At 36.6% G+C, this 23,904-nt stretch overlaps 1 protein-coding gene across 7 annotated transcripts in view; it reads left to right on the plus strand.

Annotated features, from left to right (window-relative positions):
* ATRX (ATRX chromatin remodeler) overlaps positions 1 to 23,904 on the plus strand; it is a 285,985-nt gene that overhangs the window by 209,470 nt on the left and 52,611 nt on the right. For 6 of the 7 annotated variants that reach the window (XM_019955726.2, XM_019955722.2, XM_019955724.2 and 3 more), the window contains 3 exons: positions 11,992 to 12,145; positions 15,081 to 15,187; positions 22,204 to 22,312. In XM_019955726.2, the coding sequence (XP_019811285.1) occupies positions 11,992 to 12,145; positions 15,081 to 15,187; positions 22,204 to 22,312 (370 nt within the window). Of the gene's footprint in view, positions 1 to 5,851; positions 11,955 to 11,991; positions 12,146 to 15,080; positions 15,188 to 22,203; positions 22,313 to 23,904 lie in introns of those variants that run through there. The other variant, XM_070784203.1, reaches the window with a different exon arrangement.

Genomic DNA, 23,904 nt, shown 5'->3' on the forward strand with positions numbered 1-23,904 from the left:
TTGATTGATTTGTGTATCAAAGAATCCTTGCATCCTTGGGAAAACCCTACTTGATTGTGATGTGTGATTCTTTTAATGTGTTTGATTCTGTTGGCTAGTATTTTGTTGAGGATTTTTGCATCTATTTTTTGTGATCTTTGTCTGGTTTTGTTATCAGGTTGATGGTGGCCTCGTAGAATGAGTTTAGGAGTATTGGAGCACCTCTCTACATAAGGCAAATGCTAACAGCTATAAAAGGGGAAATCGACAGTAACATATTAATGGTGGGGAACTTTAACACCACACTTACACCAGTGGGCATATAATCCAGACAGTTTATAAGGAAACACAAGCCTTAAATGAGACAGTAGAGCATTTAGAACTTAATTGATATTTATAGGACACTCCATCAAAAAGCAGCCAAATACACTTTCTTCTCAAGTGCACACAGAACATTCTCCAGGATAGATCACATTTTGGGTCACAAATCAAGTATCAGTAAATGTATGAAAACTGAAGTTGTATCAAGCATCTTTTCCAATGACAATGCTATGAAATTAGTTATGAATTACAGGCGAAAAACTGTAAGAAAAAGAAAAAAAACAACACAAACACATGGTGGCTAAATAATATGCTACCAGCTAACCAAGATATTACTGAAGAAATCAAACAGGAAATCAGAGAATACCTAGCAACAAATGACAACAAAAACATGACAACACCAAATGTATGGGACACAGCAAAGGCAATTCTAAGAGGGACGTTTATGCACTATAATCCTACCTTAAGGAACTAGAAGAATCTCAAATGAACAACCTACTTACATGCAAAGCAATTAGATAAATAAGAACAAAAAGCCCCCAAAGTTAGTAGAAGGAAAGAAATCATAAAGAGCAGAGTGGAAATAAATGAAGAAAAAATGAAGAAAACAGTGGCAAAGATCAATAAAACTAAAGGCTGGTTCTTTGAGAAGATAAACAAAATTGATAAACCATTAGCCAATCTCATCAAGAAAAAAAAGCAGAGGACTAAAATCAATAAAAATTAGAAATGAAAAAGGAGAAGTTATAACTGACACTGCAGAAATACAAAACATCATAAGAGACTACTGTAAGCAAATATATGCCTATAAAATTGGCAACCTGGAAGAAATGGACAAATATTTAGAAAGATACAACTTGGTCTTTCAGGACTGAACCAGGAAGAAATAGAAAATATGAAAAGACCAATCAGAACCAGGGAAATTGAAATTGTGATAAAAAATCTTCCAGCAAACAGAAGTCCAGGACCAGATGGCTTCACAGGGAAGTTCTGTCAAACATTTAGAGAAGAGCTAACATCTGTCTTTCTCAAATTCTTCAAAAATTGCAAAGGGAGGAATATTCCCAATGGCATTTTTAGACTGAACTAGAACAATCCTAAAATTTGTATGGAACCAGAAATGTACTAAACAGCCAAAGCAATCTTGAGAAGAATTACAAAGCTGAAGATAACATGATTCCAGACTTAAAATTATACTACAAAGCTTTAGTAATCAAAACAATATAGTAGTAGCACAAAATCCAAGACATAGATCAATAGAACACAATTGGGAATTCAGAAAAAAACTCAACCAAGCTTCTATATCCCATTATCTATAACAAAGGGGACAGGAACATCCAGTGGGGAAAAGATAGTCTCTTGGAAAGATGTTGTTAGGAAAATTGGACAGCTATCTGCAAAAGAGTGAAACTGGACCAATTTCTTATATCACATATAAAAATAAACTCAAAATGGATTATAGACTTAATAAGACCTTAAATTTTAAAATTCTTGAAAGAAAGCATAGGCAGTAGGCTCTTTGACATGGGTCTTAGAAATTTTTTTTTGGATCTGTTTCCTTAGGCAAGGGCAATGGAAGTGAAATTAAAGAAATGAGACTACATCAAAGTAAAAAAGATTTTCTACAGTGGAAGAAACCACCAACAAAATCCAAGGCAACTTACTGAATGGGAGAACATATTGCATATGATATACCCTATAAGGGGTTGATATCCACAGTATATATAGAAGTCATACAACTCAGTATCAAAAAGCAATTAAAAACTGATTAAAAACTGGCCAGAGGACCTGAAGTGATGTTTTTCCAAAGAAAAACTATAGACGGTTGACAAGAACATGGAATGACCCTCAACATCACAAATTATCAGCAGAATGCAAATCAAAAGCACAGTGAGATTCCACCACACACCTGTCAGAATGGCTGTTATCAAAATCAAGATACAACAAGTGTTGGTGAATATGTGGAGAAAAGGAAACTGTTGTGCAGTGCTGGTGGGAATGTAAATTGATGCAGCCATTATGAAAATATGAAGGTTGTTGAAAAAATTAAAAGAACTAACATCCACCACAAGATCTAGCATTTCCATTTCTGAGGAATACAAAGAGACTAAATAAAAAAATATATATGTAGCCCATGTTCACTGCAGCACTATTTGCAATAGCCAGGATATGGAAGCACGTAAGTGTCTATCAGTTGATGAATGGATAAAGATGGGGTATGTGTGTGTCTGTGTGTGTGTGATGGGATACTATTCAGCCATAAAAAGTGAAATCTTGTCATTTTCGCAACATGAATAGACCTACAGGGCAAATGAAATAAGTCAGAGAAAGAAAAAAAAATACTCTGTGATTTCACTTATATGTGGAATGTAAAAAGCAAAACTAATAAGCAAACAAAACTAAGAACATAATACTCATAGATATCTAGAGCAAACTGGTGATTTCCAGAGGGAGGTACGTCGTGAGGGTGTGGATGAAATAGGTAAAGGGAATCAAGAGGTACAAAGAGATACAAACTTCCTGCTATAAAATGAGTAATTCATATGGATTTAATGTATACCTAGGGAATATAGTCAGTAATATTATAGCAACTTTGTACTGTGATGGATGGTAACTAGTCTTATTGTAGTTATCATTTCATAATGTATAAAACATTTAATCACTGTTGTATACCTAAAAGCTAATTATAAGTCAATTAAAAGCAAAATGTCTGTAATTTATTGTATGGGTATATACTTTGTATATGATGTAATATCATGATGTTAACATTCACATAGCACATTTATTCATTCAACAAATGTTGATTGTATTCTTACTATGTGTCTGGTACTGCTCAAGAAGCTTGGTTATATCAATGTACAAAATACACTTACAGAGTTTACCATTCTATTAGTACTGTTATTTATACACATAATATTTTAATGATATCCCACCTTTATTTCTAAGATTACAATGTAGCTTTTTAAGGAATATCCTTACTGTTCTCCATAGTGGCTATACTAATTTACATTTCCACCGGCAGTATAGGAGGGTTCTTTTTCAAACCCTGTCTAACATTTATCATTTGTAGACTTTTTGATGATTCCCATTCTCACCAGTGTGAGGTGATGGAGGTTCCATAAAAAACTAAAAACATATGATCTTACAATCCCAGCTCTGCACATATATCAGGAGAAAAACCATAATTTGCAAAGATATGTGCACCTCAGTGTTCATTGTGGCACAATTTGCAATAGCCAAGACATGAAAGCAACCTAAATGTTGATAAATGGATAAAGATGTGGTATGTGTATGTGTGTGTTGTTGTTTAGTTGTTTAGTCGCTTAGTCTTCTTGACTCTTTTGCAACCCCATGGACCATAGCCCACGAGGCTCCTCTGTCCCTGGGATTTCCATGCAAGGTAGAATACCAGAGTAGGTTGCCATTTCCTTCTCCAGGGGATCTTCCTGACCCAGGGATCAAACCTGCATCTTCTGGATTGGCAAGCAGATTATTTACCACTGAGCCACCAGGGAATCCCATATATATGTATATAGTGGAATATTACTCAGCCATAAAAATTCATGAAATAATGCCATTTACAGCAACATGAGTGGGCCTAGAGATTATCATACTGAGTGAAGTAAGTCAGAAAGACAAATGCCATCTGATATAATTTATATCTGGAAACTAAGAAAATAAAAATAATACGAATAAACATACGCAAAACAGAAATAGACCTACAGACATATAAAACAAACTCGTGGTTACCAAAACAGAAAGGGGGGTAAATTAGGAGTTGGGGATTAACATATACTTACTGCTGCTGCTGCTAACTCGCTTCAGTCGTGTCTGACTCTGTGCGACCCCATAGCCGGCAGCCCACCAGGCTCCCCCCGTCTCTGGGATTCTCCAGGCAAGAATAGTGGAGTGGGTTGCCATTTCCTTCTCCAATGCATGAAAGTGAAAAAATCAAAGTGAAGTCGCTCAGTCGTGTCCGACTCTTAGTTACCTCATGGACTGCAGCCTACCAGGCTTTTCTGTCTATGGGATTTTCCAGGCAAGAGTACTGGAGTGGGGTGCCATTGCCTTCTCCAACATATACTTACTACTATATATAAAATAGATATTTAACAGGGACCTATTGTATGGCACAGGGAACTGTACTCAATATTTTACAATAAACTATAAGGGAAAAGAATCTGAAAAAGAATATATATATATATCTGAATCACTTTGCTGTACACCTGATACTAACATAGCATGGTAAATCAACTATTCTTTAATTAAAGAAAAAAAGCTAAGAAGAGTAAGGGATGAAGTGGTACCCTGAAAAGAGGATGGAGTCAGGAAAGAGATTCAGTTTTAGGAGATGGTAACAAGGTATCTCCGATTCTTTAGTTCTGGTAGTCTTTTACTTTGGGATACACTTTGAAGATGATGATGATGGCTGATTGATAGGTGAATTTATAGCCTAATTCTTTCAGTCATTCTCTAGAATCAAAAATATGTGATGTATATCTAATACACTGATACGAGGAATCAAAAAATAAGCAAAGGGGCCTGGTTTTCAGGGATGCTTGGCCTGGTGGGGAATGTTCTTCACTAGACTGGCAAATATGTTGCATTTCCAATAGAACCACTGAGTTTAGTACGCATAGAAACACCTGTGCTACCAAAACGGGATGGAGAGAGTATTCTTTAAGTTGCATTTAACAATAATCTACATTTCCAATGACTTCTCCCAATATTCATGTGTAGTAGAATTCTGGTATAAAATGAAGTTCTAAAGAAAAAAAACAACTATAGTGTATCTCGCTGCAGATATGGTGTTTAAATATATATTTGTATTGCTTCAAGAAATTAGAGTTAAAAGTTTTGCTTTCTATTTGTTTGTATTTTCTTTGTACCATACCTTGTAAGCATTTTTTTGATATCCAGGGTGGATATTTAGGAATGGCTTTGATTTATTAATTCACTGTTAATTGTCATGTATGCCTATACAATACAAAATTATAACAGAAGGAATGATTATTCTATGTCAATGATGAAATAAGAATATTCCACATGTAATATCTATTAAGAATATTCCACATGTAATATCTATTTGTAGGTTTTAATTATATATTCAGGATAATTATTAACTGGAGTATCCCATGTTTCAGGGGCCAGTTTTAATTTTTAGAGATTAAATATTGTCATTATATCCAATAGAATTAAAATTAGTATGAATCTGTTGTCTTTGCACAAAAATTTTCACCTGTGCTAAGTTTTGAGACTTCTTATTTTCTGCCACGTTTAAACCAGCTTTTTAATTTAATTGTTGACACTTTTACCATATATAAATTGCCTTTATTAAATTGGATAACCACTGCTGAAGTTGTTTGCACATCTGTCAAAATGTAAAATTCCCAAAGGCACTGATTATTTGCCAGTTGACTAATGGTAGAAAGGAATTTTAGTCAACATATGCTTGATAAGCTATGTGTCAGGAGTCTTCCAAACCACCCCCAGGTTTGGTAACTCACAGGACTTAGCAGATACTCATATTCAAAACTATGGTTTATTACAGCAAAAGGGTGTAAAGCAAAATCAGGAAAGGGAAAAGGCATATATGGATCAAAGTCCAGAGGAAAACAGGCATAATCTTCCAAGAGTCTTCTTCTAGTGGAGTCACACTGGATGTACTAATTTCTGCAGTAACATTTTATGGCAGTATGTGTGAAGTGTTGTCTACCAGAGGAGATCATTAAAAGCTAAGTACCCAAGGATTTTTAATGGGGACTGGTGACAATAGCAGTGTCTGCCTGGCTTTTAGCAAATATCAGACTCCTGAAACAAAAATAGGTATTTTTTTTCTAGAAGCCTAGGGCCAATGGTCCCTTCGTTTTCAGGGAAAATTTTACGTTAGTACAGGGGACTGTTTACCATTCAAGTTCCCAGATGATAGACAAGGGTCATTCTCTTAAGAAGGCTGTTCTAAGATGAAAGTTTTGTTGATGCTTGAAGGACAGTAAAATATACATGGAAGTTTGTCAAGAAAAGAGGGAGGAATATAGTATAAGATACTCAAGGCATAGAATCATATTAAATATGTGACACATTAGGTAGTAGTTTATTGTGGTTTAAATATAAATGCATAATGAGGTCTGTAAAAGTAATGGGAATGCCAAAGAATGTTCAAACTACTGCACAATTGTATTCATTTCACATGCTTGCAAGATAATGCTCAAAATCCTCCAAGCTAGGCTTCAACAGTATATGAACTGAGAACTTCCAGATGTACAAGCTGGATTTAGAAAAGACAGAGGAATAGAGATGAAATTGCCAACATCCTTTGGATCACAGAAGTAAGAGAATTCCAGAAAAGCATCTACTTCTGCTTCATTGACTACTCTAAGGCCTTTGACTCTGTGGATCACAACAAACTGTGGAAAATTCTTAAAGAGATGGGAATACCAGACCACCTGACCTTCCTCCTGAGAAACCTATATGCAGGTCAAGAAGCAACAGTTAGAACCAGACATGGAACAACAGATTGGTTCCTAATTGGGAAAGGAGTACATCAAGGCTGTATATTGTCACCTTGCTTATTTAACTTATATGCAGAGTACATCATAAGAAATGCCAGGCTGGATGAAGCACAAGCTGGCATCAAGATTGTTGGGAAAAATATCAATAACCTCATATTTGCAGATGACAGCACTCTTATGGCAGAAAGAGAAGAGGAACTAAAGAGCCTTTTGAAGAAGGTGAAAGAAAAGAGTGAAAAGGCTGGCTTAAAACTCAGCATTCAGAAAACTAAGATCATGACATCCAGTCTCATCACTGCATGGCCAATAGATGGGGAAGCAGTGGAAACAGTGACAGATTTTATTCTCTTGGGTTCCAAGATCACTGCAGATGGTGACTGCAGCCATGAAATTAAGACACTTCTTGGAAGAAAACCTGTGACAAACTTACCTTATTAAAGGGCAAAGACATTACTTTGCCAACAAAGGTCTGTATAGTTAAAGCTATGGTTTTTCCATTAGTCATGTATGAATGTGAGAGCCTCTTGATGAAGGTGAAAGAGGAGAGTGAAAAAGTTGGCTTAAGACTCAACATTCAGAAAACAAAGATCATGGTATCCGGTCCCATCTCTTCATGGGAAATAGATGGGGAAACAGTGGAAACAGTGTCAGACTTTATTTTTCGGGGCTCCAAAATCACTGCAGATGGTGACTGCAGCCATGAAATTAAAAGACGCTTACTTCTTGGAACGAAAGTTATGACCAACCTAGATAGCATATTGAAAAGCAGAGACATTACTTTACCAACAAAGGTCCACCTAGCCAAGGCTATGGTTTTTCCTGTGGTCATGTATGGATGTGAGAATTGGACTGTGAAGAAGGCTGAGCGCCAAAGAATTGATGCTTCTGAACTGTGGTGTTGGAGAAGACTCTTGAGAGTCCCTTGGACTGCAAGGAGATCCAACCAGTCCATTCTGAAGGAGATCAGCCCTGGGTGTTCTTTGGAAGGAATGATGCTAAAGCTGAAACTCCAGTACTTTGGCCACCTCATGCTAAGAGTTGACTCATTGGAAAAGACTCTGATGCTGGGAGGGATTGGGGGCAGGAGGAGAAGGGGACGACAGAGGATGAGATGGCTGGATGGCATCACTGACTCGATGGATGTGAGTCTGAGTGAACTCCAGGAGTTGGTGACGGACACAGAGGCCTGACGTGCTGTGATTCATGGGGTTGCAAAGAGTTGGACACGACTGAGCAACTGAACTGAACTGAATTTGCTGTTGATGGGCATAGCTGTGTTCCCTCCCTGTTGTTTGGCCTGAGGCCAAACTGTTGACTCCTGCCTCCACTCACAGGCAAGCCTGGCTCAGTTTCCCACTGGCCTGTAAAGTCAAATTCCCTGGGGGTTCTTGGTCCCTTTGCAAGATCTCCAGGTTGGGAAATCTCTTGTGGGTCGTAGAACTTTGTTAATAGTGGGAGAATTTCTTTGGTATAATTGTTCTGAAGTTTGTGTGTCCTTTGCTCAGAGCTGTATGGTGGGGCTAGTGGCGACCTCCTCCTAGAGGGCTTAGCCACATGCTGCGTGACTCCGGTCTGCTGCATCCAGAGCCCCTGTCCCTACAGCAGGCCACTGTTGACCCGTGCCTCCACAGGAGACACTCAAAGGCAGGTCTTACTCAGTCTCTGAGGGACCTCTGGGTCCTGGTGCACTCGAGGTTTTGTTTGAGCCCTTCAAGCATCTCTAGCGTCTGTGGGGTCTGATTCGAAACGTGATTTCACCTCTCCTACCATCTTGTTGGGGCTTCTCCTTTCTGCTTGGATGTGGGGTATCTTTTTTTTGGTGGGGTCCGACATTCTCCTGTCATTGATTGTTCAGCACTGAACTGCAGTTTTGGAGTTCTTGCAGAAAAAGATGAGCACCTATCCTTCTACTCTGCCATCTTGCTATCAGCCAACTGGAAAAGGTCGGTTTTCATTCCAGTCCCAAAGAAAGGCAATGTGAAAGTATGTTCAGACTACTGCACAATTGCCCTCATCTCACACACTAGCAAAGTAATGCTCAAAATTCTCCAAGTGAAGCTTCAACAGTACGTGAACGTAGAACTTCCAGATGTTCAAGCTAGATTTAGAAGAGGCAGAGGAACCAGAGATCAAATTGCCAACATCCGCTCGATCATAGAAAAGGTAAAGGAGTTCCAGAAAAACATCTATTTCTGCTTTATTGACTACACCAAAGCCTTTGACTCTGTGGATAAGAACAAACTGTGGAAAATTCTTAAAGAGATGGGAATATTGACCTTACCTGCCTCCTATGAAATCTGTATGCTGGCCAAGAAGCAGCAGTTAGAAACATGGAATAACAGACTGTTTCCAAATTGGGAAAGGAGTACATCAAGGGTGTATATTACCTTGCTTATTTAACTTATATGCAGAATACATCATGCAAAATGCTGTGGATGAAGTACAAGCTGGAATCAAGATTGCCCACAGAAATATCAATAACCTCAGATGTGCAGATGACGCCACCCTTATGGTAGAAACCAAAGAGGAACTGAAGAGCCTCTTGAAAGTGAAAGAGGAGAGTAGAACAAGGTGGCTTAAAATTCAACATTAAAAAAACGAAGATCATGCCTTCTGGTCCCATCACTTCATGGCAAATAGGGAAACAATGGAAACAGTGACAGACTGTTTTCTTGGGCTCCAAAATTACTGCAGATGGTGACTGCAGCCGTGAAATTAAAAGATGCTTGCTCCTTGGAAGGAAAGCTATGCCAAATGTAGACAGCATGTTAAAAAGCAGAGACATTACTTTGCCAACCAAGGTCTGTCTAGTCAAAGCTATGGTCCTTCCTGTAGTCATTTATGGATATGAGAGTTGGAGCATAAAGAAAGTTGAGTGCTGAAGAATTGATGCTTTTGAACTGTGGTGTTGGAGAAGCCTCTTGAGAGTCCCTTGGACTGCAAGGGGATCAAACCAGTCAATCCTAAAGGAAATCAGCCCTGAATATTCATTGGAAGGACTAATGCTGAACCTGAAGCTCCAATACTTTGGCCACCTGATATGAAGAACTGTATCACTGGAAAAGTTCCTGATGCTGAGAAAGATTGAAGGTGGGAGAAGGGGATGACAGAGGACAAGATGTTTGGATAGCATCACCAACTTGATGGACATAAGTTTGAGCAAGCTCCAGGAGTTGGTGATGGACAGGATAGCCTGGCATGCTGCAGTCCATGGTGTCACAAAGAGTTGGACATGACTAAGCGAGTGAACTGACTGAATTGAACCCAGGCTACCAACGATTCTCACATATTCCAGCTACATTATAAGTGACATGACAGTAAAAAGTTATAGAATGCCTGAAGAAACAATCAACATTAGGAAAAGTTAGCAACAAAAATTATTAGTTAACCTGACAAAGTTAACACAAAAATCAAACAGCATGATCAGAATGTCAAGAACCTGAGATAGTAAACAATTTATAAAGTAGGAATGTTTAATGTGATATTTTATAAATCATTAGCATAACTTTATACCAGAATATTTTAAACTTATATGAGATATATACATTCTAGAAAAATAGAATACCAACTGGTTTAATGCAGTTATTTCATAGTATCCAAAAAATGAAAAAGAAACTAAATGTCTGTGATCAGGAGAACTAAAAAATTACAGTATAGTGATGTAGTAGAATACCATATATGGCAGAATTATTGAATCAGTCTCACTTTGAATGGAAAATGAAAACTATATTCAGTGAAAAAATATATTCAGTATAAAAGTATGTATCTGTTCAGTTCAGTCGCTCAGTTGTGTCTGATTCTTTTCGACCCCATAGTCTGCAGCACGCCAGGCCTCCCTGTCTATCACCAGCTCCAAGAGTTTACTCAAACTCATGTCGGTCAAGTCGGTGATGCCATCTAACCATCTCATCCTCTGTCATCCCCTTCTGTTCCTGCCTTCAATCTTTCCCAGCATCAGGAAAGTATCTTTTCCAGTGAGTCAGTTCTTCACATCAGGTGGCCAAAGTACAACTATACATATATAATTATACATATGTTCCATTTACATGTAGTTTAAAAACATGAAATATAATATACAGTTCGGTGATGTACGTTAGTGAAAATTTAAAAACATACACATAAAAAGTAAATATAAAATTTAGGGTTTTATTTATCTCTCAGAAAGAAGGGTGGGAAATAAGAGAAGAGCTGTATTATGCTTCAACTGCATCAGAAGCAGATTTAACAAGTTTTAAAATTTGACAAAGATGCAATGTGTGAACACTGTTATTCTTTATTATATGTATACTTTTCTGAATATGTAGAATACTTTATAACAATACAAAAATTTAAAGTACTTTGCATTAAATGGCATCTGAGAAGGCACAGAAATATGTTAAACCTGTACATTCTGTATTTGAAACTTAACTGTGTATCTTTCATAGGTATTTTGTTACTTGCTTCTCATACCTTTTTATAGTCAACGTTTATGGGGAAAATAAGAGCAAAATAATGTTTTCCTCTTTTTTTAAAGAGCAACATGATTTAACATGAGATGATGATGCTGGGAAGAATCTTTGTTTGAGTTTTCCAGAATTCTAGTACAGTGAAAGTTTTCCTGCCCCTAAGATCTTTTCTCTCTTGATCTCTGAGTCAGTCTCTCTTCCCTTCTCTCCCTCTCTCTTTGGGTCTCTCCGTCTTTTTCTCCTGGTCCCTGTCTGTTAGGGTGTGCTTTGGGATTATACTGTCTCAGGGCCTGGGGAACTTAATTTCTTTGGGTCTCTGTCTTTCTGAACCCCTCCCCCCACCCCAGATTCTGTTTCTCATACTTGCACTTTCTCAAGGTCTGTCTCTTGCTTACTCTGTATTTGGAGGCCCTCCCCCATGTCTGTGTGCATATGTGTGTGTTTTTATGTTCCTTTGTATATGTCTGATTCTCTGTCTCTCTATTTCCTTTTCCTGGAGTCCTCTGTGCCTCACCTCCCCCACCTCTTGTCTTTCTCTTGGAGTGTAGAGCTCTTTATTTCCTATGGTTGTCTTTTTTCCTCTCTCTCCCTACCAGTCTCTTTCTTTCACAGTCTCTCCCTGAGTTGGTTGGTCTATATCTGTTTCTCTTAATCTCTTTCTTAATCCCACTCTGGAGTCTTTCAGTTTCTTCTCTTATTTGCCTACTTATTTATGTTTCATTTATTTTGTTTAGGTAAAGCTACTTCCTCTTCTAATCCAAGCAGTCCAGCTCCAGACTGGTACAAAGATTTTGTTACAGATGCTGATGCTGAGGTTTTAGAGCATTCTGGAAAAATGGTACTTCTCTTTGAAATTCTTCGAATGGCAGAGGAAATTGGGGATAAAGTGTAAGTTCTTTCCTATTTCCTATTTTTATTAAACAAATTTTTGATAACCTTTTTATTGTTTCAACTACTTAAATCTGTTTTGTTTTCTTCCTTTTTAAAGATGTAATTTCTTGGTTAGTGTAGTGACAACTATCTTCCTTCTAAGCCACTATTTCTGAGTGCATAGTCTGGATGTTCCTTCAGTGCCATTTTCCCCTTCTGCCTGTAGAATCTTGAACTTATTTCCCTGAGCCAAGTCTCTACTTGGTATCTGTATTTCATCATTTTCAGAATCATTTTTCAATCCATGCAGTGTGGTTTCTACACTGTTACTTAACTAAGATTTCCCCCTCCAAAGTCACTTTGTTGTTTTTATTGTTTAGTTGCTAAGTTGTGTCTGATTCTTCTGCGCCCCCGTAGACTATAACCACCTGGCTCCTCTGTCCATGGGATTTCCCAGGCAAGAATACTGGAGTGCATTGCCATTTCCTTCTCCAGTGGATTGTCCCCACCCAGGGATCTAACCTGCATCTCCTGCATTGGCAGGCGGATTCCTTATTGCTGCGCCACCAGGGAAGCCCCCTAATGTCACCTATTGACCTTCTAATTTCCAAATCTAGTGGATACTTCTTAGACTTTATTTTACCCCTTTTTGACTACTCTCTATAATTTCTCCTTTGTTTTTTGTTCCTGTTTTTTTTTTTTTTACTCCTAGCATTTGTGCCCCAATTCCCTTCCCTAGATTCCATCCCCCAGTCTTATCCTTCATTTTATTATTTAAAAATGTGCTTTTAAAATTTTGAACCATGCTTATCGTTTAGGCTTTTATAAGGCCCTGTGTTCTGGTCATAAAATATTTTTAAAATATAATGCTTGTAATATAAGAATTTTTTTGTTAAAAACTTTAAGCACTTTAATATAAGGCTAAAATAAAACAAATCTTCTATCTTAAAAAAATCTAATTTACTTTCTTTAACTTTCCTGGAAAGAGGTAGATTTCTTTTCTATTTTCATACCACCTTTTAATATACTTCTACTCTACTCTTAACACATTCTAATGTATTTATTTTTTTGCTGGATAGTGAGTTGTTTGAATTAATAGTTAATTATAAAAATATTGGTTTTTATTAACCACTGTACATGACACCAAGTAAGTACTCACTGCAAGTTATTTTTGTTATATATTGCCACTTAACACAGAAACAAGTAGTTCAGATAAGGGAGGATATTGGCATGGAATGGAATGGTAGTAGTGGAGATAAAGAGTGTGTTTTGGGGTAGAGAAACAATACTTGGTAGATTAAATGCAGGACAGTAAGATAGAGTAGTCAAAGATGACTCCCAGGCTTTCCCCCTAAGTGCCTGTGAATTATGTTGTTATTTACCAAAATGAAGAAGCCTAAGGGAGAACTAAGTTTATTAGAGGTAGTAAAGAGTTCTGCTGTGATTTTGTTAAGTTTCCAAGGCATATTGTATGTCCATGAGAGATGTCAAGTAGAAAGTAGATATTTGAGCTCCAAGTTCCTGAAGGGTCAGAAGAGACTGATGATTTAGACATGCTTATGCTTTTTTTTTCTATTAACTTTTATAGTTTAAAGTTAATTTTTATTGGATACCGTATAAGAATTTTATGAGTGTATAGGAGATTTTTAGTAGTCTTTTAATTTCCTAACAAGGAATATCTTTTACCATGTTCATCATAGATGCTCTCCTAGTTTCTCCTGAGTAGAATATTTTCCATTTCAGAAGGCTCCCTAGAGTTGAATACTTCAAAGTGTTAGAAAATGTATGCTTATCTTTAGTTTGTACTGTATTCCTATAGCTATTTCCCCCTAGTCTAAAATAGAATATATCTATTGCTTTTTAAAAATACTGTTATAATGATCATTTTTAGTTATTAACCCAAGTGATAAATGTTATCAACATTAAGACATAAAACTGCATTTCTGAAATTGTGATTACCACTATTCTTTGTCCAGTGTTTCATTATGGAAATTTTCAAACATAAAAAGCAGAAAGAATAAATAGAGTGAATACCTACATACCTGTTACCTAGAATCTATACTATATTTTATCATACTTTATTATATACCTATATATCCCTCTATCCATCTTATTTTCCTGATACTTTTCAAAATAGGTTGCAGACATCACTACTACTGTTTCAATTGTCTCCTCTTCAGATAATGATGGGTTTATCTCTTGTCACTGTAAGCTTTTTCTTCTCAGTTGATTGTTCTATTCTTTGTATGGCTTAATTTCAGTCCTGACAATGGTTTTGAATATGCTTCAATTTTTAGCACTCATCTCAAAATATGGTCACAGTAAACAAAACACTTCAGCTGAGTTTTTATTAACACATAATTATAGTGAGTCTGGTTATTATTTACTTTGGATCCTGTCATTCCATTCTTGTAATCTGATAGAATGGTTTTCCAACATCTAAATAACATTATTGCTTCATATTCACTTATGGTCAGCTAAGACTTTTTTTTCTTTTAAAGAAAAAACTTGTCAAATTAGATTCTTCTGTTCTCTATTTATGCAGCTGAGGCTTAGACAGAAATTTGTTTTTTAGCATATGAATGTCCAGTTTTGCAAGACTATTGTTAAGAAGACTTCTTTCCATTGAGTTGCTTTTGCCTCTTTGTCAAAAACCAGTTAACTGTTGTGTGGCTTTATATCTGGATTATATTCTGTTCCATTGATTTGTGTTGGTTTCTTTGTCAGTGCTGTACTATTTTGATTATACTAGCTTTGTGCTGAAATCATGTATACTTATGCCTCCAACTTTTTTCCTTTCGAAATTGTTTGGCTACTCTATGTGCTTGGCATATCCATATAAACTTTAGAATCAGCTTGTTAATTTCTGCCAAAAAAGTCCTACTGAGGTTTTGATTAGAAATGTGTTGAGTTTGTTACTCTTTTAATCTATGAACACTGATTTGTTTTTCAGCCTTGTTTTCAGCCAGTCTCTCATATCTCTGGACTTGATTGAAGATTTTCTTGAATTGGCTAGTAGGGAAAAGACAGAAGATAAAGATAAGCCTCTTATTTATAAAGGTGAGTTATGTTTACATATCATAATTTTTAAAATGTTCATTCAGACATATAAACATTTTAACAGTAGAAGAAAAAAATTACCTGGACTCACAACCTTAATATATATATATTTTTTCTGCACTTTCTTTTTGTTCTTATCCCTATAAATATGGTCTTTGTTGCTGCTGTTGTAGCAAATTTTTTTTTGTTTTTTTAAACAGTGTTGTTGAGATATACTTCACATAACATGCAATTTACCTACTTAAGGTATACAGTTCAATGGTTTTTAGTATATTTTCAGAGTTGTGCAGCTATCACCATAGTCAGTTTTTGAACATATTGATTACCAAAGAAACACTGTTCCCTTTAGCTATCACTCTGCTAACCTCCTTTCTGCCACTTTACCCTTAAGCAATCACTAATTTACTTTCTCTTTATATAGATTGATATTGACTTATTCTGGACCTTTCATGTAAATAGAGTCATATAATATCTGGTCTTTCGTGACTTCTTTTGCATAGCATGTTTTTAAGGTTCATCCAAGTTGTAGCAAGTGTCACTGCTTTATTCCTTTTTTGACCTACTAATATTCTGTTTTATGGTTAATACCCACATTTTGATTATCCATTCATTAATTCATAGATATTTGAGTTGTTTTCTCTTTTTGGCTATTGTGAATAGTACAGCTATGAATGTTTGTATACAAGTTTTTATTTCTTTAAAAATCTGTTTTTACTTGTTTGGGATATATTGGATAGTTACGAATGGAACTGTTGTGTCATATGCAGTTCTAAGTTTAATGTATTGAAGATTAACCAAACTGTTTTCTATACTGGCTGCACTCAAGAAGCATTGTACAAGGGTTCTCACTTCTCCACATCTTTATCAACATTTGTTTTCTGTTGCTGAATTATAGCCATCCTAGTGGCTGTGAAATGGTATCTCATTGTGATTTTGATTTGTATTTCTCTAGTGACTAATGAGGAGAAGGAAATGGCAACCCACTCCAGTGTTCTTGCCTGGAGAATCCCAGGGACGGTAGAGCCTGGTGGGCTGCCGTCTGTGGGGTCACACGGAGTCGGACACGACTGAAGTGACTTAGCAGTGACTAATGATTTTGACCATTGTTTCATGGCCATTTGTATTTCTTCTTTGGGAAAATTATTATTTGGGTCCTTTGCTCATTTGAAAGACTTTTTTTTTAAAAAAAAAATTTAAAAATATTCTGTTTAGGAGGCCATTTTCAGATATATGCTTTGTAAATACTTTCTCTCATTCTTTGGGTTGTCTTTTCACTTTCTAGGTAGTATTTCATTTTTATGAAGTCTAATTTACATTTTTTTCTTTTGTTACTTATGCTTTTAGTGTCATATTTAAGAAACCATTGCCAAATCCAAGTTCATGAATATTTACTCCTATGCTTCCTTCAAAAAATTATATAGTTTTAGCTCTTTTGGTTAGGTCTTTGATGCATTAATTGGTTAGGATTTTGATGCATTAATTTTTATATATGCTATGAAGTTAAAAATCCAACTTCAGTCTTTTGCTGTGGCTATCCAGTTGTCAAACACTGTTTACTGAGAAGACTGTTCCTTCTCCATTCATTGTTTCTGGGCACCCTTGTTGAAAATTAGTTGACCAAAGAGACAGATTTATTTTTTGACTCCCCAAGTTTTGTTCCATTTATCTATATGTCTGTCCTCATGCCAGTAGCACACTGTTCTGATTACATTTGCTTTGAAAGAAAGCTTTGAAAGTGTGATTCCTCCTACATTGTTTCTCTTCAACATTTTTTTTGTGTGTGTGTGTGGCTATTCTGGATCCCTTGCAATTCCATATGAATTTTAGAATTAGCTTGTAAAGTTTACAAAGACGTCAGCTTGAATTCTGTTAGAAATTGCATTGAACTTTTAAGTTCTTTTTAGCAAGTATTGCCTTCTTAACAATATTAAGTCTTCTGATCTATGAACATGGGATGTTTTAACATTTACTTAAGTCTTGAATTTCTTTCACCAGTGTTTTATAGTTTTCAGTGTATGCATTTTGCATTTCTTATGTTAAATTTATTTTATTCTTTTTGATAATATTATGAGTGGAATTGTGTCCTTATTTTCAGTTTTGAATTTTCATTGCAAATGTAAGTTTTGCATATTAAATCATTTATTAGTTCTAGTAGTTTTTTGTGGATTTTAAAGGATTTTCCTTATGCAAGATCATGTCATCTGCAAATAATGATTTACTTCTTCCTTTCCAATATAGATTACATTTATTTCTTTTTCTTGACTATTTCCCTCGTTAGAACTTCTAGTACAGTGTTGAATTAATGTAACATAACCAGACATCCTTTTCTTGTTCCTAATCTTAGAGGGAAAGCATCTGATCTTTCACCATTCTGTATAATGTTATTTATATTTTTTAGTAGATAGCATTTATGATGTTGAGGAAATTCTCTTCTATTTCCAGTTTTTTGAGTGTGTTTTTCTTATCATGAATGTGTATTGAATATTGTTAGGTGATTTCTTTGTGTCTATTGAGATGATCATGTGGAATTTTTTTTTATTAATTTGTTAATTTAAAATTTTCCCCCAGGAATAATTTATTCTTATATACCTTAAGATGTGGAGCTTCCCACTTGGCTCAGTGGTCAAAGAATCCACCTGCAAATGCAGGAGATGTGGATTGGGGAGATCCCCTGGAGGAGGAAGTGGCAACCCACTCCAGTATTCTTGCCTGGAAAATCCCAAGGACAGGAGCCAGGCAGGCTCCAGTCCATGGGGTTGCAAGGAATAGGACACCACTGAGTGACTAAGCATGCATACACCTTAAGATATATCCTAAGACTTTTAAACTTTTAATGTTATTTAAAAATTAAACAACTAAGGATTTCCCTGCCAATGCAGGGGACATGGATTTGATTCCTGGTCCTGGAAGATTCCACATGTGGTGGAGCAACTAAGCCCATGCACCACAACTACTGAGCCTGCACTCTAGAGCCCTCTAGCTGTGACTACCGAGCCTGTGTGCCACAACTACTGAAGCCTATATGCCTTTGAACCTGTGCTCCACAACAAGAGAAGCCCCCACAATGAGAAGCCTGCATGCTGCAGTGAAGTGTAGCTGCAACTATAGAAAGCCCACACAAAAGCAACAAAGACCCAGCACAGCCAAAAATAAAAAAACACATCCTATTTGTGGGAATCATTAATACAGCTAGATCATTTATTCTAGAAATCCTTAATATTTGAATCTTGTAGGATATTACAGTCCTTAGAACATAAAATTTGACTTGATGAGACATACTTTGTTCTTTTGTTTTAGTCTAAATTCTCAAAGGAATGGATGTGTTAATTTTTTTAATGGAAATACAGTTGGTTTATAACACTGTATTAATTTCAGGTTGGGTCTCTGGTTTGGCAAGATCCCCTGGAGAAGGAAATGGCGGCCCACTCCAGTATTCTTGCCTGGAGAATTCCGTGGACAGAGGAGCCTTGTAGGCTACAGCCCATTGGTTCACAAAGAGTCAGAAACAACTGAGCGACTAACACTTAAACTTCTATACAGCATAGTGATTCAGTAGTTTTGCAGATTATACGCCACTAAAAGTTTTATAAAATAATGACTGTTATTCCCTGTGTTATACAATATACCCTTTTTAAAAAATCTATTTTATACATAGTAGTTGGTATCTTTTAATCCCTTACCTCTCTTTTACCCCTCTCCTCTGCCTCTCCCCCTCGGTAACCACTAGTTTGTTTTCTGTATCTCTGAGTCTGTTTCTGTTTTGTTATATACCTTTGTATGGGTAATTTTTTGTATTTTACATGTTAGTGATACAGCATCTGTCTTTTCTCTATCTGAATTATCTCACTAAGTAGACTATTTCTTAGGTTCATCCATATTGCTGAAAATGGAAGAATCTCACTCTTTTTTTTTTTATTGCTGAGTAATATTCATGTGTCTGTGTTTGAGTGTATACCACAAATTTTTAATCATTTGTCTGTTGATGGACTTTTGAGTTACTCCCATATCTTGACTACTCCTGTGTACATTGGGGTGCATGTATGTGTTTGAATTAGTGTTTTCAGACTTTTTGGATGTATACCCAGGAGTGGAATTATGGGATGTTACTGCTGCTGCTGCTAAGTCGTTTCAGTCATGTCCAACTCTGTGTGACCCCAGAGACGGCAGCCTACTAGACTCCCCTGTCCCTGGGATTCTCCAGTCAAGAACACTGGAGTGGGTTGCCATTGCCTTCTCCATGCTGGATGTTATGGTAGTTCTATTTTTAGTTTTTTTGAGAAACTTCCATACTATTTTCCATAGTGGCTGAACCAATTTACATTCCCACCAACAGGGTAAAAGGGTTTCCTTTTCTCCACATATTCGCCAACATTTGTTATTTGTAGATTTTTTGATGATAGCCATTCTGGCAAGTGGGAAAGGATATTATGGTTTCATTTGCATTTCTTTAATAATTAGTCAATTATTAAATTAAAAGATGCTTGCTCCTTGAAGAAAAGCTATGACAAACCTAGACAGCATATTAAAAAGCAGAGACATTATTTTGCCTACAAAGGTCTGTCTAGTCAAAGCTATATGGTTTTCCCAGTGGTCATGTATGGATGTGAGAGTTGGATCATAAAGAAAACTGAGTGCTGAAGATCTGTTGCTTTTGAACTGTGGTGTTGGAGAAGCCTCTTGAGAGTCCTTTGGACTACAAGGAGATCAAACCAGTCAATCCTAAAGGTAATCAGTCCTGAATATTCATTGGAAGGACTGATGCTGAAGCTGAAGCTCCAATACTTTGGCCACCTGATGAGAAGAACTGACTAATTGGAAAAGACCCTGATGCTCGGAAAGATTGAGGGCAGCAGGAGAAGGGGACGACAGAGGATAAAATGGTTGGGTGGCATCACTGAATTGATGGACATGAGTTTGAGCAAGCTCCAGGAGTTGGTGATGGACAGGGGAGCCTGGTGTGCTGTGTAGTCCATGGAGTCCCAAAACATCAGACATTACTGAGCAACTGAACTGAATAATTAGTGATGTCAAACATCTTTTAATGTCCCCATCAGCTCATATGGTTGCACTTATCTCCCATGATAGTAAGATCATGCTTAAAATCTTGCATGCTAGGCATGAACCAAGAACTTCCAGGCGTCCAAGCTAGGTTTAGAAAAGGCAGAGGTACCAGACATCAAATTGCCAACATTTGCTGGATCATAGAGAAAGCAAGGAAATTCCAGAAAAACATCTACCTCTCTTTTATCAACTACACTAAAGCCTTTGACTGTGTGAGTCATTACAAACTGTGGAAAACTCTTAAAGAGATGGGAATACCAGACCACCTTACCTGTCTCCTGAGAAACCTGTATGCAGGTCAAGAAGCAACAGTTAGAACCCTCTATGGAACAACTGATTGGTTCAGGATTGAGAAAGGAGTGTTGACAGGGCTGTCTGTTTGTCACCCTGTTTATTTAACCTATACACTGAGCTCATCATGAAGAATGCCAGGCTAGATGAAGCACAAGCTGGAATCAAGATAGGCAGGAGAAACAATAACAACCTCAGATATACACATGATACCACTCTAATAGTAGAAGCAAAGAGAAACTAAAGAACCTGTTGATGAGGGTGAAGGATGAGAGTCAAAAACCTGATTTAAAACTAAATATTAAAAAAACTAAGATGATGGCAATCAGCCCCATTATTCTGTGGCAAATAGAAGGGAAAAGGTGGAAGCAATGACAGATTTCGTCTTCTTGGGCTCTAAAATCACTGCAGATGGTGACTGCAGCCGTAAAATCAGAAGATGATTGCTTCTTGGCAGGAAAGCTATGACAAACCTAGACAGTGTGTTGAAAAGCAGAGACATTGCTCTGCTGACAAAGGCCCATATAATCAAGGCTATGGTCTTCCCAGAGGTCACATAAGGTTGTGAAACATGAACTCTGAAGAAGGCAAAGGGCCAAATAATTGATGCCTTCAAATTGTGGTGCTAGAGAAGACTCTTGAGAGTCCATTGGACAGCAAGGAGATCAAACCAGTCAATCTTAAAGGAAATCAACCCTGAATACTCATTGGAATGATTGATGCTGATGCTGAAGCTCCAGTATTTTGGTCAACTGATGCAAACAGCTGAATCATTGAAAAAGTCCCTGATGCTGGGAAAGATTTAGAGCAGAAGAAGAGGGCATCAGAGGATGAGATGGCTGGATGGCACCACCGTTTCAAAGGACGTGACCTTGGGCAATCTTCCAGACATGGTGAGGGACAGGGAGGCCTTGGCATGCTACAGTCCCTGGAGTCATAATGAGTTGGACATGACTGGGTGACTGAACAACAACAATGCCCTCTTTGGAAAAAATATCTGTTCAGGTCTCCCCATTTTCTGATAGTACTGTTTGTTGATATTTAGCTGTATGAACTGTTTGTATATTTTGGATATTAACTCCTTGTTGGTCATATCGTTTGTGAATATTATCTCCCATTCCGTGGATTTTCTTTGCATTTTGTTAGTGGTTTCCTTTGCAGTGCAAGAGCTTTTAAGTGTAATTAGGTCCCATTGATTTATTTTTGCTTTTATTTATTTCACCTTAGTAGATCATAGAATGTTTTTTAGCGTATAAATAAGTATTCAGTCATTATTTGTTCAGGGAATGAATAAATGCATTCAGTGTCTTTGGTTTTTATCTGTTTAGTATCAACTTGTTAATAACAAAGGGGGAAACCTTGTCATTTTTAGATTTAATTAAAAAGAATTTTCATACAGCTTAATTATATTCTTTTGAAAGTTTTTTAGGATTCTAATCAAGGATGAAATTTACATGTAGGTGAAATAGTTTTGAGAGTACTTTTGCTATTCAATATGTGTTAGAAGGAAATCTCTGGTAAATTGCACTAGTAATACAATGTTATCTCTTGTCTTGCTCTGCAAATAGAGTATATATAAATAGCTCTTAAATGGCAAGCAAAAAAGATAAATCTTTTACTACTAGGATTATATGTATATATCTTTTTTCTTGTTGAATTTTCAGGTGAAGGGAAGTGGCTCAGAAACATTGACTATTACCGTTTAGATGGCTCTACAACTGCTCAGTCAAGGAAAAAGTGGGCTGAAGAATTTAATGATGAAACTAATGTGAGGTAAGAAGCATTTTCTGAATGTATAATTTTTTAAAAATCATTCTAAATCTGCAGATAATAAAATTTACTCTTTTATTGTCTACTACTATAATTTTTGACAAATACAAGATAAAGTCCAGATATAAAATGCTTTCATCATCCTTTAGGAAATTCACTCATGGGATCATGCAGTTCGTAGCTTTTTGAATCTTACTTTTTTCACTTAGCAAAATGCATTTGAGATTCATCCTCATTACTGCATGTCAATAGTTAGTTCCTTTTTATTGTTGAGTTGTATTTCATTATAGTATTTCATTGTGTGGGTATAAGGTTTGTTACCATAGTTTTCATTGTTTGAATGTGTTCATTATATGGATGAGTGGTTTGTTTAATCACTTCTGTTTGAGAGACCTTGGAGTTGCTTCCAGGTTTTGAAATTAAAATTGAAGCTGTTTTAAAGATTCATGTGTAAGTTTTGTGTGACCATAGATATTTGTCCAAGTGAAATTAAAATCTAGGAGTGCAGTTGCTGGGCTACATGGTAAATTTATGTTTAACTTTGTAGGAAACTGCCAAACAGTTTTCCAAAGTAATTGTATAGTTTTGCATTCCCACCAGCAGTGTATGAGAGTTCTAGTTGTTCTACCTCCTTGGTATTATAGTTAAAAATAAAAATTTACCCATTCTAATAGGTGTGTAATGGAACCTTACATGGTTTTAATTTGCATTTCCCTAATGATATTTGATGAGAAGCATCTTTCATGTGTTTATCATCTTTGGAGACACAGGTGTTAAAGTTAAGGTATTCTTGATCTCTTTATTGTAGAAACTTGAATAATATACTTCAAACCACTGTAGGTAGAAGTTGTGTTATATATGTGTTACTGATGTTGCTTTTAACGGTTAGCAATTAATATACTTTAACTGAATTTGTAAGAGAAAAATTTACGTGTATATGTACGCATAAATATTTGCACACACACATGTGTGTGTATGAAAAAATTGCCTTTAAGAAAGTAATGAAGAGTTGGGGTTAGCTTTTTCTTAACTTTTTGTTTTGTATTGGAGTATAGCCAATTAACAGGGCTTCCCTAGTGGCTCATGTGGTATAGAATCTGCCTGCAGTGTGGGAGATCCAGGTTCAGTCCCTGCTTTGGGAAGATCTCCTGGAGAAGGCAATGGCAACCCACTCCAGTATTCTTGCCTAGAGAATTCCACGGACAGAGAAGCCTGGTAAGCTATAGTTTATGAGATCTCAAAGAGTTGGACACGACTGAGCAACTAACACTCACACATAGCCGATTAACAGTGTTTCAAGTGGACAACAAAGGGCCTGATGAGATTAGTTGAATGAAAAGATGGCTGAGATATGCCTTAGTAAATGTTCTAAAGTTTGAGAGGTAGTATATTGTGTGTAAAACATGTTTTAATTTTAGCAGAGTCCTAAACTACGTGTGTGCGTGCTAAGTTGCTTCAGCCGTGTCTGACTCTTTGTGACCCTATGGGCTGTAGCTTGCCAGGCTCCTCTGTCCATGGGATTCTCCATGCAAGAATACTAGAGTGAGTTGCCATGACCTCCTCCAGGGTATCTTTCCAATCCAGGGATTGAACCT

Source organism: Bos indicus, chromosome X, assembly GCF_029378745.1.
Source record: "Bos indicus isolate NIAB-ARS_2022 breed Sahiwal x Tharparkar chromosome X, NIAB-ARS_B.indTharparkar_mat_pri_1.0, whole genome shotgun sequence".
NCBI lineage: Eukaryota > Metazoa > Chordata > Mammalia > Artiodactyla > Bovidae > Bos > Bos indicus.